This window comes from Scleropages formosus, chromosome 23 (genome assembly GCF_900964775.1).
Source record: "Scleropages formosus chromosome 23, fSclFor1.1, whole genome shotgun sequence".
Taxonomy (NCBI): Eukaryota; Metazoa; Chordata; class Actinopteri; order Osteoglossiformes; family Osteoglossidae; genus Scleropages; species Scleropages formosus.
This window is the reverse complement of record NC_041828.1, coordinates 12595223-12611499: the sequence shown is the minus strand read 5'-3', so window position 1 is coordinate 12611499 and position 16277 is coordinate 12595223. Positions and strand designations below refer to the sequence as shown.

The 16277-nt window shown below is 45.2% G+C and overlaps 1 protein-coding gene across 3 annotated transcripts in view; it reads left to right on the top strand.

Annotated features, from left to right (window-relative positions):
* The window catches only part of trpn1 (transient receptor potential cation channel, subfamily N, member 1), a 28857-nt gene that overhangs the window by 9461 nt on the left and 3119 nt on the right, over nucleotides 1-16277 (top strand). For all 3 annotated transcript variants that reach the window (XM_018731933.2, XM_018731932.2, XM_018731934.2), the window contains 23 exons: nucleotides 488-583; nucleotides 2511-2624; nucleotides 3067-3171; nucleotides 5078-5176; nucleotides 5340-5441; nucleotides 5519-5620; nucleotides 5870-5968; nucleotides 6704-6904; nucleotides 7096-7197; nucleotides 7573-7671; nucleotides 7770-7898; nucleotides 8792-8920; nucleotides 9045-9161; nucleotides 9312-9410; nucleotides 9575-9775; nucleotides 10107-10205; nucleotides 10304-10510; nucleotides 11499-11600; nucleotides 12099-12197; nucleotides 12317-12466; nucleotides 12694-12801; nucleotides 13229-13426; nucleotides 13834-14040. In XM_018731933.2, coding sequence (XP_018587449.2) covers nucleotides 488-583; nucleotides 2511-2624; nucleotides 3067-3171; nucleotides 5078-5176; nucleotides 5340-5441; nucleotides 5519-5620; nucleotides 5870-5968; nucleotides 6704-6904; nucleotides 7096-7197; nucleotides 7573-7671; nucleotides 7770-7898; nucleotides 8792-8920; nucleotides 9045-9161; nucleotides 9312-9410; nucleotides 9575-9775; nucleotides 10107-10205; nucleotides 10304-10510; nucleotides 11499-11600; nucleotides 12099-12197; nucleotides 12317-12466; nucleotides 12694-12801; nucleotides 13229-13426; nucleotides 13834-14040 — 2964 coding nt within the window. The remainder of the gene's footprint in view (nucleotides 1-487; nucleotides 584-2510; nucleotides 2625-3066; nucleotides 3172-5077; nucleotides 5177-5339; nucleotides 5442-5518; nucleotides 5621-5869; nucleotides 5969-6703; nucleotides 6905-7095; nucleotides 7198-7572; nucleotides 7672-7769; nucleotides 7899-8791; nucleotides 8921-9044; nucleotides 9162-9311; nucleotides 9411-9574; nucleotides 9776-10106; nucleotides 10206-10303; nucleotides 10511-11498; nucleotides 11601-12098; nucleotides 12198-12316; nucleotides 12467-12693; nucleotides 12802-13228; nucleotides 13427-13833; nucleotides 14041-16277) is intronic.

Sequence of the window (16277 nt, the reverse complement as noted above, 5' to 3'; positions counted from 1 at the left end):
GATACACCAGGGTTACTTAAATCTTTCTGCGTATTTCCACTTTCATGCATTTATTTAAAAATCCGACATATTAATGGTATTTTAACCAATCAATCCATTATTATTAATTTGTCTCTTTTTTCCAGTGTGAAGTTAGAAGGAAATGTTACACGAGTATTCAGTAGGCCATTGTTTAATTGAATCAGGAGCTCTCATATTCAATGTTTATTGAGTGTATAAAGACTGGACATGTCGCTTCAGTTTGTTCCATCCTTCGAGGGTCGGTTTCCATGTAGTCTCAGAGAAAAGATGCCAGTTAATAAAACAAATAGAACTGGTGTCATGAGTGTGATCTACTGCTTTTGATTAAATTAGTCTTCAGGAAAACAGGATTTACGCTAAATAAAACGATCAGATTTATGTCTATGGAAATGACAGGGAAATGGTCAAATCCAGAGAACTGATGTCACTCAAAAGCTCACTCTCTTCCCTTTGCCTCCTCCTACAGGACGGTCGGACCGCGCTTCATGTGGCTGCTGCGCATTCAAAGGAGGACATTGTCAAACTGCTGGTGAAGAAAGTAGACCCCAATATCCAGGGAGGGGTAAGAATAGCCCTTATGCACAACCTTTTGGTTTTTCTTACCACACAACTATCCTGGAGAGGGTAACGTTCTTAGAGCAAGCTGTGTCCTGGCTGATTTTTGCAATTTTTAAAACTTTAAACCAGAACTAATTGAGGCTATGACAACCCCAATTCCAGAAAAGTTGGGACAGTTAGGTAAAACATTAAATACCTTGTCTTTATACTGTTTTTGTTTGAACACAAGCCAAAGTAAATTTACAAATCACTCCTTTTTTTGTTTTTATTAGTATTTTCCATACTGTCCCAACGTTGTAATTTTTCTGTAAGTCTTGGCACAGCTCAAATTTTTAGATGAAAAATGACTAACAGACAAAAAAATAGACAAAAAATATCATCATCACCATGACTTCTGAATAGTGAACATGAAAATTCTGGGCTGTACATACAGAACAGTAACAGTTTTTGTTTGTTTTATTGCTGTCCCAGCAAACTTGGCAGTATAAACTATCTTACTGTTCAGGGTGTCCTCTTTAGGTTAGTTCATTAGTCTCGGAGCATCACAACTTTGTGCATGTCTTTCTTGTAACCGTTCCATTTATATTGCAAAGGCCTTCTCAATACAACACACTCCTGTTAGATGTCAGTGGTGTAAACAAGTGAAGATATCAATGAGGAGAACATTTAAATTACAATTCAGATCCCACTGTCTTTAATTGGTACTGGTCCAGAAAATGACTTGCACCACAGAATGCCTAATGTGAATTCCAGAGAACTAAGCTACTCAGGAACTTTTAAAAAGTAGGTAACCCCTCTGCCCTTCCAGGAAAGAATGTTGCTGACCATTTATTTTGGAAAGAGTGCAGTTACCGTGAACTTCAAAAAATCCCTGACAAGCACTGAGAAACTGAGAGATCTGCCTTTGCTAATCATCCCATGTAGGGCAACCTAATAGAGTCAGCATGCAAGAGAATAGCCCATGTTTTGAGGCATCAGGGCCGACCGCACACGCTGCCCAGGTGCTCGTGCCACCCCGCTGTAGCTGGGAATCCGTGACAGCACAACATGCCAGCCTTCCTCTAGCTCTCGTGACGGGAGATGCAGCCCCAGATAGAACAATGACTGGCAAATCACCACCTGGATGCAACATGGGAAACAGACTGATATTCCTGTTGACAAATATCTGAAAAAATCCCAGACCGGAATGCAAGAGTGTCAAATGCAGGAACATGTGCTTTATGGTGCCTCGGCATGTCTTAGCAGACAAACCATAGAGTATACAGACATACCAGGCAAAGCTGTAGAACACATGGAGCTATGTAACTGTCAATAATACAGCTTTCTACATTAGGACACATCTGTGTTTCTTTATGTATCTGGCCTTAATAAATTTAAATGGCTATGAAAGTTGCTTACCCACTTTGCTAGCTATTGTCAGTGTTATATAAATATGATTTTCAGAACTGGCTTGCAGTAGGCACCATGAATCCTGTTCGAACCACAGTGTGAAAGCAGTTTCACACCCCTACCAAACCACTTTCAGATTTTTAAGTGCAAATTAATCTTAAGGAATAATCTCATCTCTTTCCAGCAGCTCTTCTAGGGTACTGCTTCGAAGTATCAGCGTCATGATTTTGAATGCACCTCATAAAAACTAGATAATCTGTAGAAATGTAAAAATTAATTTGGTCCAGATTTTAGTGTCCTCTTAATGCCTGCTATCCTCTCTGTTCTCCCATTTCTTGGACTTTTCCTTTCCCCTACTTTATAGATTGTCCTCTCCATTCCTCCACTCAATGGCTGCACAGTATCTATAGTCCATGGACTGTTTTTCTGCTCTCTCTTCCCATGGACTTTTCTCACCATACCTGAGTCTATGGATTGCCCTTTCATTCTTGAGCTGTTATCCCTGTTTTCCTGGCTCTCATTACTGGTTTTGTGCTGTTTAGGAAAAGAACCAACTCCCCCTACACTATGCAGCCAGCCAGGCAACGGGTGCCATCAACGTTGTCCAGACCTTGCTCAAGTGTTCAAAAAAAGAGGCCCGTCTTGTACAAGACAAGGTAGTTCCCACAAGCCTCACTTTTGCTTCTGGCTTCTCTATGTGTAGAGTTGCTCTTTTAGTTAAATATCTTCTGCATTGAGTAGCATAATAGTCAGAGCCTTGGATTTGAATGACTGGCAAGAACTAAGAATTACCCATCTGTGTAATACAGTAACTGTAATTAGACTAGTGTATTATTATACCTGACAGTGTAAATTGCTTTGGTCTAAGATTTCTGCTAAATATATTTTTTCAATCAGACTTCGTGGCCAATGCTTTTCAGTGCTGTTCTTTTTTAGGAAAGCAAATACTGGAGAAATAGTTTTAAAAATCTTGTAGGGTATTACAATATTTAAAATAACAATTTTACAGTGTTGTGGTTACCCAACATAGTGCTTTGGATCTTTGATGACTTCCCCAAATCAGACAATCACCATTTCACTACCTTTGCTCCTATTCAGGACGGCTACCTTCCTTTGTTCCTCGCTATAGAGGCAGGAAATATGGGGACCGTGAAGGAACTCCTTGGAGCCTTAACTGAAGCCCAGCTCACAGCTCGGAGGAAGGTAGAGCCAGAGTATCTCAGAGGTCACACAACCCCCCAAAGTCCCCTGTTCATTTGCTTTAGCCTGACAGTAAAAGAAGGACAAATTTTTGACTTTGTCCTTGACTGCTAGCTGTTATTTTTCCCATCATGTACAGTATCCCCACCAACGGTGCATATTGAACCTGATGCCCAGTATGAAGCTGGTGGGAGGAAATGTGGAATTCGCATTTGCCTATGCGTTGGATCAAAGTAGTATGGTCATAGAAGTGCTCCTCCTGAACCTTTGGGGACGGTATTTGAAACAGGCCAGTCATCTGCTGCACACAAATGCTGCAGGCCTCATAATTCCGCTCTCATTTTGTTCTGCGCATTGGACTGACCTTTTCTTTGTCATTACATGCGTTTAAAGGCACAATCAAAGCATTTCAATGGAATTGTAAAATATACTGCTTTAAATCATGACAGAATTTGTAATAAATCCTGCTAGAGATAACAGATTTAAAATACTATTTATATGTCTGGAACAGCAGGATATTTGATTGGACTGTTATTCTGTTGCCAAAAATGTTTTATTTTAATAGGGTTTAATAGGGTTTTCCACTTGTATTCTTGCTTGTTTCCTATTTATCTCTCAGTGCCTTTTAATTGTACATTTTATTTTGCAGGGCTGAAATGTAGACAGCTGTGGTTTTCTTTGTTAAAAAGTAAGAAAGGTGACATAATGAGTCAAAAGGGAAAACGTTTTCTCGAAGAATGTTTATAATGACTGATTTTAATCCCTTTGCTGCTATTGAGTGCAAAAAAGGTTAGCTTCTTACAAAATATTGAACTTAGGCTATACAATCAAAGATAATACCAGTCCTTGGTACATCCTTCCTCTGTTAAGAGAAGGACTTCTGAATTTTGTCCCTGTCCTATACTAATGTAAAATAATACTGTATATGCCTTTTGTGAAGTGGAGGTGTCAACACAGACAGGATAAAGACAATAGCAGGTTTCCCAGAAGTGAAAGGTTTCATTTACCAACTCAAACAAGCAAAATGGGAATGTTCCTTCTTTAAAGCAAAATATAATGTCACTGAGCAGGTCAACCAGCAATATCATTAATACATCCTACTTTTTCAAGTGTCCAAAAGTCTCTCGGACAAGCTGCTGACATCACCACGTTGACTGGTCCTTAAGTGCTCTCAACTGGTCACGATTAATTTGGCTGGACAGAGACTGGTAGTGGAGAGGTATCCATCAAGATCCTTCCCACCCCTACCATGGAAATGCCTCCACCAGCTCAAAAAGTGTTTTGTAATTCTTCATTTGTTTTTATCACAGAGTGAACATGCTATCACATTATTTCTAAATAATTTAAATCTTTTACTCTATTGCAACTGCTCATAGATATCAATTAAAGGTACTGAAGACATTAGAGACCAAAAATGAAGAACAAAACTTCCTTAATCTAACTTTCCTCCTAATCAGTTCTTGTTTTCCATAAATATTTCCCAGATGTCAGCAACTGCAATAATTTTTGGCTGTTTGTCAGTCATGTTCTAGGCCATTGTGCAAAGTCTGGACTACGTGTAGCAGTATCAAAAGATACTTATTAAGCCCACATAATTATGTGAATGACATAATAAGCCATAATTATAAGTAAATAAAGCTTATTTATCATAACACATTAAACATTATTCAGTAAAATTTTGAAACCTGCTCTGTGGGAGGAGTTATAGGAACGATCAGAAATGTACCCCGAAGAGTCAGCGAAAATTAGTCCACGTTACAACTCAGATACAAAATAATGGTCAAATCTAACGATCTAATAACTATGGTGTTAACTGTCCTCATGAAGTAGAAAAATTGAGTATTTTCAAGCTCATTTTAAACCTGACACAAGTCCACCATTCCTACTGCTCTGTGGGGTTTGACTCCAGGAGAATGGAGACAGCGCCCTTCACATCAGCTGCCGGAGAAGAGATGTAGAAATGGTCAAGGTCCTGGCAGAACACGGTGCCAACGTTGACATGCAGAACGTAAGTGTCCACTCTATGATTCTCCACTCTGTTCCAGAGTACTGTGGACTGTGGGTGAGATGAAACATGAGCAATGGCCACTCTGGGAGAAGGTTTTTTCCACCATAGAACTATGACAAGTGACCTGTATGTCTGTTAATTATGACATGTGGCCTACCCGCAGGACAAAGGACAGACCCCTTTACACATAGCTGCAGGGTTAGGGGATGAGCCCCTGCTGAAGTACCTCTGCTATTGCAGGGCCAACCCCAACATCATGGACAAGGTGGGTAGATTGATGCCTGTAAGTGGATTGATCTCCATGTCCCACCCAGCTGCTCATTTCTGTTATTTCCTCTGCAGAAAGACCGCACCCCTCTACACATTGTTGCTGAACGAGGTTTTACAAATCTGGTTGAGATCCTGACAGAAAGGTTCAGGTCCAGCGTGTTGGCCCGAACTAAGGTGCTAAACTTCAGAGAGCCCTCGCTCCACATACTGTATGTCCTACACGGTCCAGCTTGCATGACATCATCACATAAACGTGACGCATCATAAGGAGAATGGAAATAACCAAAAAAGCTGTATAAGGCCTGTGCTCCTGCATCTGCCGTTTTTGTATTTACTCCAGAGCTAATCCACTCTGCAGCGTGGGACATGTCACGGTTTCCTAGCAATAACCAAGAGTTTGTCTGCCTCGTCTCTCCCTGCAAGGACGGAAGCACATTGATGCACGTTGCTTCTCAGAGTGGACACCCGGATACAGCGCTGGCTTTTCTGAAGAAGGGGGTCCCTCTGTACATGCCCAACAAGGTGACCCTCAGTTTGCACGACAGCACTTTTTGTGTTGTGCAATTAAAGCAATAAAACACACAAAATAGGCATTAAAAGCAATAAAAAATGTTTAAATACATATGCGTGTACTTCTGTGTACGTGGGCACAAACATTTGCATAACAATCCGAGCGTAGCGCAAGGTCGGTGCCTCCTCTAAAAGTTAGCAAAGCAGGTTGTGCTCGCTTGTTACGTAGCGCTCGTTGTCCTTTTTAAACATTAAAATTTAAGTGTTTTTAATTTGACCTTCTTTGGTTTTCCCCCCAGGAATATACATACATATGTGCATATATTCATATTTTCATATAATAAAACTGTCTGTGTGTGTACAGTCTATGCATGTGTGTATATATACTGCATGTGTATATATAGTATATTTATAGTATGCAAAATGTTGGGAACAACAGATTTTTGGGGCAATGGATACTTTCCACCATAGAGTCCCCTGTTCCAAAGATGGACTGTATAGGTTATATGGTTGCGTGTACACTTGATAGGGGCCAAACAGTTCTTTAGACCAATTAATCTTTAGCCTTTACAGTCTGTCTTTATCTCTGAATGATGCATTAAATGAAATGTCACTTTATTCAGAATGTATTATTTTAGTGACAAACAAATTTTGCACATGGCCTTTAGTAACGGTGGCCATTCTTGGCCTCATGCAATGGTTGAAGTGCCCCAGGCAAAGATGTATCTGACTGCAAGTCCTCCTCAGTCAGGAGCAGTGTGCCTCCACGCAGCTGCAAGGTCCGGACACGCGGGTGTAGTGAAGGCTCTGCTCCTCAAAGGGGCACAAGTGGATACGATCACCAAGGACGGCTACACGGCGCTCCACCTGGCCGTGCAGGCCTGCAAGCCACTGGTGGTGGAGACCCTGCTGGGCTTTGGGGCCCAAGTGCAGTGCAAAGGGGGCAAGGTACCACGCAAGACCAGTCCCGGTCCTGGTCTCCACAGAGTAAAGTGTGTCTGGTGAATGTGTCACGTGATGAATCCATCGTAAATGTTTTCAGATGTTTTCGTTGTCCTGCTCCTTTCTCTCCATCAAGGGTTTCTCAGAGTTGCACACAAACAGGTTCTGAAATGTGCTTTGTCTTCCGCTGTGGAAAGGCCAAGGAGACCCCACTGCACATTGCTGCCCAGGTGAAGGAAGGCAAAAATGTGGCAGAGATGCTGCTCAAAAGCGGGGCAGACGTCAACGCAGAGCAGGAGGTCAGGGCTCATCTGGATTGGATCGCAATGTCTCATGACTAAGCTGCACACTGACTTCAACGTTATTCAGGGTCAGATATTTGCAGAATGAAGTGGTTTTGGCCACAGCCTTCTAATAACTAGCCTGGTCGAAGGTTTCTCTCATTTGCATTTATTTTATTTTATAATAAGAGGCAAAATAGTCAATATAATAGCTGTGGCAGACTTTAACATGTCCTAAGTTTCATTAAAACTGACTAGGTACAGCTCTTACGTTCATTTGATTGTATGAACTTGGTCTGGCATTATTTATGCGATCACCTAGAGTCAACGTTAACTCAATGGCACTTAACATGGATGAATTTGCTCTGACCCCGAGCTCCTCCCTCTGTCCAGAACGGGGAGACGGCCGTGCACGTAGCCGCCCGGCATGGCAACCTGCAGACGTTGAAGGCCCTCATAGAGGAAGGTGGAGATGTCACCTGGCAATCTAAGGTAGGAAGAAGCTCCTGACATTGCTGTCGAGTTAATCCAACCACCTGTAGACAAAATAAGGAGCAACACTGGTACACCCATTTTCTTTTGACTTTCAGGCTGGGGAGAACCCGCTGCACATCGCAGCGCGCCATTGCCGTGCTCACATTGTGAGGGAGATCCTCACCTACCTGGCTAATGAAAGGAGCTACAGCGAGGCACAGCGATGTGTCTGCCAGGAGAACCATGTAAGTCTCCACCAAGAAACCCTCAAGAATAAACTATCCTCCATAGTCTTTATGACTTTTACGCTATAATTGTTAGCTAAACCAAGCAATAGATTTGCTGTGGAGTGCTTTGTCTTCCTTAGCTGCACATCTTCTCCATGTAAAATTTGTGCGCCTCTGTGTGGTAGAGGGCTGCCATCGCCATCACAGGCAGTCAGTGAAAGCTAAGGCTAGGCCAAAGTTTTGTGGTAGTTGTTTGAAAACCACTTTTTACATTTACATTTATTCATTTAGCAGATGCTTTTGTCCAAAGCGACATACATCTCAGCAGAAGTACGATTTATGCATTACATTGAGAGAAGGAGACAAAGCTGCAGACAAAGTCTCAAGCAAACCTAGTTTGTTACCCACCACTTGCTGCACCGAGGTTTATCGTTCGAGTAGGTGCATAAAACACAGGATAGACAAATCCCGATACCCTCCCACCAATTTTTTTTTTTTTTTTTTTAAGTATTATAAGATACACAAAGAAGCAAGTACAATGCCAGAGTAGTGGCTGAATAAAGACTGTATCTGGGGATGCTTGTGGAATTACGACGCGTGAACAGTTGCACCGTAAATGAGCTGGAGAGATCTTGGGTGAAGTGGATCTGGAAAAGGTGAGTTTTCAGACCCTTCTTGAGAGTAGACAGAGTTTCGGCAGTTCTGAGTGACAGGGGAAGGTCGTTCCACCACAACGGACCCAGAACCGAGAACTTTTTTTCACGTACTGACCGGTATCCTTGATGTTAAAACCAGCACGCTGATTTCTGAGGAAAAGGAAAAGGAAAGAAAGGTGAAAATGTCAGGAAAACCTACCCCTTTGGAGACAATGGAGGGCTCACTGTTTGTTTTTTCTTGACGTTTGGCTGCAGGCAGGGGAGACACCCTTGCACCTGGCCGCAGCGCTGAAGAAGGAGATGGCCCACAGCGAAGGAGAGCGCATCGACATCATCACGGCTCTCATGGAATATGATGCCGATGCCGCTGCAGCCACCAAAGAGGTACAGCGATGGAGCCAGGTTTGGCTTTGCGCAAGTGCCCTATAGTGGCCCTCTGGCAACAGGGCTGTGCGTAAACGCTGTTTGTGTCTTTCTGTCTGTCCTGTCTCTTTCCCTCCATCCACAGGCAGGGGAGACCCCTTTGCACTACTGCGCCAGGGTGGGAAACAGTGATGTTCTGCAGGCGATCCTGAGCAATGTCGAGGACAATAGTCTGTCCCTGGTTGTCAACAAGCATGCCAAGGTACCAAATCATGGATCCGTGCGCACAAGCCGTGTTCCCACCAGTGCTTGAGATGCAGTCGGGTTATTAAGAGCGTGGAAAAGAAATGCGGGGCTGTGCCGTGCCCTGTCCAGCAGCGAAGACTGACTGCTTCCTGCTGCGTCTTGACAGAATGGCCGGTCACCCCTGCTGCTGGCTGCTGAGGGAGGCCACACAGAGGTTGTGAAGGTCCTGCTACAGAACCATGCCAGGGTGGACATCTTTGATGAGGTCAGATATCCTCCGAAGTTAGCGGGCCTTCGTGTTCACGTATACAGATGCCTCCTCTGGGGCTGTTTTGAAACATTCTGTGTGCCTTAAGTGACTTCTGTTCATTCAGTCCTGCTTTCAGGTTCACTTTTTGTTCATGAGGAATGGTGTCCTTACTCCTCTAGCAAGGCAAGGCTGCCCTGCACCTGGCTGCAGAACATGGGTACGAGGAGATTGCAGACATCCTGCTGTCCAACAAAGCCTTTGTTAATGCCAAGACCAAGCTGGGTATGACACCACTACACCTAGGTGCCCAGAGCGGCTCTACCTGCCTGGTGATGCTGCTGGTGAATACGCACCTGGCCAGCATTGATGCGCTTACCCTGGTGAGATCCTTTTCCTGGCACAGCACAGCAAAGATACTCTTGTTCTCCACGTTTAATCTGCTGTCGACTGAGTGATGTTCTGCTAGTCAGTCACGAAATTAGAGCTAAATAATGAAGGAGTTAATATCATTGGCAAGGGACTAAGCACTGCACTGCAGCACCCTTCATGTCAGGTTGTGCTACTTCTCATGACTGAAACCTTTTGGCGATCTTTCAGTGTCCTGTAGTGGTCTTTTTATTTATTTTTTTTTTGCCTTTGACCTTTTGATCAGTCGCTGCCACTGGTGGCAGAGGCATCATTGTCACAGCCACTTTGTCTTTCTCTCTCCAGAAGAAACAGACACCCTTACATCTGGCTGCTCTCTACGGAGAGCTGGACGTGTGCAGCGCTTTACTCAACATGAATGCTGACGTCAACGCTTGTGACATGGTGCGTGGCCATCTGCCCAGCATGCTCGCGGAGCAAAACGTGCACACAGCCTCACTCACATGACTCGTGCTGCTTTTCTTTCTCCTGTTCGCATCCAGCATGGACAGAGTCCCCTGCACCTTGCAGCAGAGAGCAACCACTCTGAGGTGGTGAAGCTCTTCCTGAACCACCGGCCAGAGCTGGCCAGCCTGGCCAACGTGGAGGGTTCCACTTGTGCTCACATTGCTGCCTCCAAGGGCAGCGTGGCTGTCATCAGGGAGCTGCTCAAGTTCAGCAAAGGGGGAGTGATGTCAGCACACAGCAAGGTCAGGCTCAGGATGTCACAGCTCTTACAGTGATTGAGTTCAGACATTCATATTTCAAATACCATGAAAACATATTATGAACGTAACATAACTTAACAAGGTTAGGCGTTAATACCAAATAAGCAGGAGGGGTGCGGTGGCACAGTGGGTTGGGCCACAGTCCTGCTCTCCGGTGGGTCTGGGGTTCGAGTCCCGCTTGGGGTGCCTTGCGACGGACTGGCGTCCCGTCCTGGGTGTGTCCCCTCCCCCTCCGGCCTTACGCCCTGAGTTGCCGGGTTAGGCTCCGGTTCCCCGCGACCCCGTATAGGACAAGCGGTTCTGAACATGAAATGACCAAATAAGCAGTCAGCGTTTACTGCGAATGAATCACTGCTTGGTGCCAATCAAAGACCAGTCGAAGGTTAGTGTCGACTTCTTAAACTTTCTAAGTATTAACTAGGTTTTGATTTGTTTTTGAATTGAATTAACTGCTTAGTCAACCTTGGAGGATATAGTACAGAGAAAGGGACTCTGAGCAGGCTCTCATAAATGAGGGCTGTGTACATGAACACGGGGGGGGAAGCAAACAGTTATGTAGAGGGCGAGACCTAATGTTGGACAGGGCGCAAGGAATGCCAGGACCCATGGAATTGTGGGCCAGTATTGTGTGACCACAAAAGCATTTTTCTCATCAGGTTTCAGCAGCAGTTGTCATCGAATGACTGACCGTTTGGTTTATTTGCACAGCTGTCTGCTGTTTTTTTCCCTCTAATTGCTGAGCCAGTTTAATGAATACAATAGTTAACCACACTCTCAAACAGAAAACATGTGCCATGAGGCTGTTGCCTGTGTACTGTGCTGTCCCTGTGATGACATCAGATGCAGTAGTGTGGAACGTCTCGTCGGCAGGGTCACCGCTCTGCGGCATCCTGCCGCTTCTGCTTTCTCTGTACCGCCAGTATGGTCACCAATAACCTTGCTGTCCTTTGTCCCTTTTGCGCTCCTCCAGGCCAAGGGCTCCTCCCCGTTGCACTTAGCAGCTGCCGGCGGCCATAAGGAGGTGGTAAAGATTTTGCTGGAGGCGGGTGCTTCCACGACGGAGGAGGATTTGGTGAGTGGTAGGCACCAGTTGGGTGGGCTGCTGGGGCATCTTCCACCTTACAGGTGATCCTGGCTGTCCAGTGGATAGTATGACAGGTCATGTAACTTGTGGGTGGCATGGTCACAGAGCGGGTGGCGCTGGTGCCTCACAGCTCCTGCCCCGCGGGTTCGAATACGAGCATGAATCTGGCTCTGCCTGTGCCGAGTTTGTATATCGCTCCCCATGTTTGCACGGGCTTCCCTCCAGAACTCAGAGAGGTTTTCCTCAGGGAAACCGGTGACTCTAAACTGCCCTTTGGGTATATGCCTGTGTGTGATTGCCCTGTATTAGATTCGTGCCCTGTCTTGAGCGTACCCTGTTGCGCAGCCTAAACAATCCACAGTGACTAGCACTGGACAAATGGTTATCGATGACGGATGGACATAACATTCGTGTGTCAGCGTATGCGTGCCTGTGAGGTCATTTCCAGCAATTGTGTGATGACTTCTGTTTCTGCACCACCCCCAGGATGGAATGACAGCGATTCACTTAGCAGCTAAGAACGGACATACACACCTCCTGGAAGTTCTAAAGGGCCACATCTCCTTCAAAATCAGCAGTGCCAAGGTATTATTGCTGTTGTACAAACGCATTCCATGTGATTTGGTTCTGATTTGAAAAATTGTTTATTGTGAGATGATACAGACTTCTACTCATATACTCGTGTGTGTGTGTCACTTTTACAGACAGGGCTGACAGCCCTCCATATAGCTGCCTCTTTTGGGCAGGAGGACTTTGCACACGAGCTCCTTACCGAAGTGCCTGCCACCATTTGCAGCATGCCCCCTATTGGCAGCTTCAGGGACAGCATAATTAGGCATCAGCTGCTCTCAGAGGTACAGAAGATGTCACCTGCAGATCCAGGATGGGCGTTTGCACAGCAGTGACACGTGTTCTCCACACTAGCTTTGACTCTGTTTCCACCGCACATGCTCCAGTGTAATGCACAATGTGCAGTAATAGAGCCTTTTAAAGAAATGGTCTTTTGGCGATACACATGGATGTGCAGGAGGGCTGATCCATGGCTATCTGTGTCTCTATGCATGTGTGTTGCATCCCGTAGGCTGGTTATACTCCTTTGCACCTAGCAGCACAATCGGGCCACGAGGGCTTGGTGAGGCTGCTGCTGAACTACCCCGATGTTCAGGCTGACGCGCAGACGGATAAAGAGGCAGGTCCACCCCACCCCACCCCACCACGCCAGCTCAATGGACGTTGCCGTTCGCACGCCTCGCCACTACTTCCGCTGCACAAACAAGGCCAAGCTGTGGTATTTTCATGAGCCTTCCCCATATGCTCGGTTTCACACAGAGCTCGGCCCGACTCGTGCAGTTTACAGTGAGATAAAAGGAGACGTTCCGTCACTGTCATCTCACATTTACACTCGAAGTCAGCTGTTATGCAGTAGATGAAATATTCCCATATATAAACATGACTTGGCCTAGACACATGACCTCTGCAACTCTGGATTTTTGTATATTTTTTAAACATAATGCTTGACATACAACATTTAAATCCTCCTTTTATGGTCTCCTGTTGGCCACTGTGCCGCACCACTGGGAAAAGCATGTGTGTGACACACAGTCTTTCCCTCTCAGGGCTCGACCCCCCTCCACCTGGCTGCTCAGAATGGCCACATAGCCGTTCTGGGTCTCTTGCTCAGCAGGTCCAGCTCGTACCTCCACCTGAACGACCTGAAGGGGCGCACCTGTCTGCACGGGGCAGCAGCCCGCGGACACATCGCCACGGCCAGGATGCTGCTGGGCCAGGGGGCCGAGGTCAACCACACGGACAAGGTGGGAGCGGCGAGGGCCAAGACGGGGACCTTATTCCCACCACCTGCCCAGTGCTGCCTAACATTGGCATGCAGCCACGTTTGCTTTGCTGTAGTTCCAGGACGTAAACTCTGGAATTCTGCAGAGCTGTGAATATGAGTCGCCTTGGATGAAAGGGTGTGAGCTGAATACTACAGAGTATGTATTGTAAGTTGCTTTTGGAGAAAAGCGTCTACCGAATGTGGTGATCGCCTAGGGATGCCGGCCAAAGCTGTGCGCTCTGATGCACCCAGAAAGATTATGAGGCTTTTCGTCTTGTGTTCCGTTAAAATAAAATACGACTATGCTTAGCCGATGTTACTTGTAATAGGCAGGAAGCAGCACTTCCCCAAGCCCACCCTCCTACCTCTGTACTTTCTTTCCTTCAGAACGGGTGGACCCCCCTGCACTACGCAGCCAATTCGGGCTGCCTGGAAATGGTGCGATTCCTGGTGGAAAGCGGGGCATCGGTGCTCTTAGAGTGTCAGCACGGCCGTACGCCTCTCCAGCACGCGGCAGAGGGAAACCACCACGACACCGTCAGCTTCCTTCTTTGCAGGAGCAACAACACGCTGCGGCTGCTTGAGGATAAAAAGGTAAAGCAGCTCCGTCCTCCTGCCAAGGCACGAGAGGAAACCTCATGCTAACAGGAGTGCGTTTGTGTTGTGTTGTGTGTGTGAATGTGAGTATGAATGTGTATGCATAGTATATGAGTGCATATTGCAGTATGCACTCATATACTATGTCTAAGCGCATGCATGTTTGCACCAGTATGCATGCAGGAGTGTGCCAGCTTGTGCGTGTACGTGCACGAGCGTTCCTGTTCGACCGGGCATACGCAACGCTGTAGATGCTGTGTTTCCCACCATCGGAAATATGCCTCTAAGACACACAATACTTTTCCGTTACCCGTGGACCCCAACTTACAAATTTTACACGAAGAACCAACGCAAATATTTTTGAGATGCGTTTCGTACTTATTTTTTCATGAAAGGAGAGCTAGCGTGTGAATTCAGATCGCAAACTAAAGGGTCAGCTGATGTACGGGCAGATGTTGATCACAAACAGTAACCACTGCCTTAAGTTTTTCAAAGTAGTGGAGGTGAACAAGTTGTAGATGGACCTCTGCTGGTTTTGATAGCAAAGCACTGAACTGCCCCGAGGTAAATAACATACAACTCTCTCACTCACACAAACACTTGCTGAAGCCGCTTGTCCCGAGCGGGATCGCGGCGAGCAGGAGTGTAACACGGAAACACAGGGCGCAAGGCTGGAGGGGGACGGGACACACCCAGGACGGGACGCCAGTCCGCTGCGGGGCACCCCAAGCGGGACTCGAACCCCAGACCCACCAGAAAGCGGGCAAAGCCCAAACTCCCTGCGCTGCCGCACCCCCCTACACATACAACTTGGTTTTTTTAAATTTCTTCATTATGCCTTCCTGGGGCATTAATGAATTTGGTGTGATGTGAGCGGGTGAAAGAAGGGATCGCAGAGCTGCTCGTGAAAACTGCATTCTAGCTCTGGGCCTGTATTTGCACCAAGTCATAAATTCCCCTGCCAGGGGAGTCAGAATGTGGAGACGCGTCTCGGCTCACGAGAAGGAGGGGCCGTCTCCCCCACTGCCGTCCGCAATCTGCGCAACAGCAGAGAGGAACAACCCAGATAACCCCACTCCTTCTTCTCTCCCTCCTGTTCAGGTTGCTGACATTGAAGTTACATTTAGTTGTTTAGCTGATGTTTTTCTCTAGAGGGACATATAGCTCAGAGTAAAGAAAAGTTAATTCCACAAGTTGAAGAATTATAGATGCAAACACGTGATTCTCAAAGCACAATCACTTAGCCCAATAGCACTAGTTTTTGCTGCCTCATATTACATAAGCTGCAAATAGAGTTGATGACAGGCCCCTGGCCCTTCCTGTGTTACCCTTGACTTGCGAACTTTTTGAGTTACGAACCAACTTCGTCCTAATTAAGTTTGTAAGTAGGGGACCAAATATACTGACCAGAAATGTTACATATCCCAACAAAGAAAACCACAAGAGTGTAATATACTTAAATTTACGTCTATTCTTTTAGAAGACGCTTTTTTTCCAAAGCGATGTACAAATCATAGAAAATACAATTTGTGCATTACATTAGGAGAGAGACATAGTTGCAGACATCTGATTCTTAAGTAGTTTTTTTTAATTTCCACCATGTTAATCACAATATTCATCATACGAGTAGCTGCCTAAAACTCAGAATATTGACGATTCCTGCTCACTTTCCTATTATTTTTTTTTTTTTTCCTTTAAACCTGGTTTTGTGTCTATAATAGCATAGCAAGGTGGTATTTGTACCTTGTTTTTAAAAAATATAAAAATTCACTGGTTCTTCATGTTAGGAACACTTAAGGTACACATCTTTGAAGATGCATTTGAAGAACGTTTCCCAGTTTATTTATGTTTAACTGCATACTTTCTTCACTTTACTTGCATTTCAAAATTTCAGGCAAAAAGTCTAAAATTTTCCAAGGTGTAGCAGAGCAAAGTGTGGCAGACCTGCGCTATGTTTTCCCACAAAGCCAATAGATGGCAGTAAAATGTACTCAAGCAGTATGAATGTGGGACTGACTTAATTCAACTGACTTCCAGAGTGTTTGCGAATGTTGGAGAGCTGCAACAAGGTGATAAACATTGTGGAGACTAAGTATTTTTAATTTCACAGATTTTTAAATTAGTTTTAATTTTAACGTGGCACAAAATTAATAAAAAATAAAAAAAAAAACTTTTTTTTTTAAACAAAATTTTTGTTAGTTTCATCCAAAAGTTTTATAAAATCTAAGCTTTAA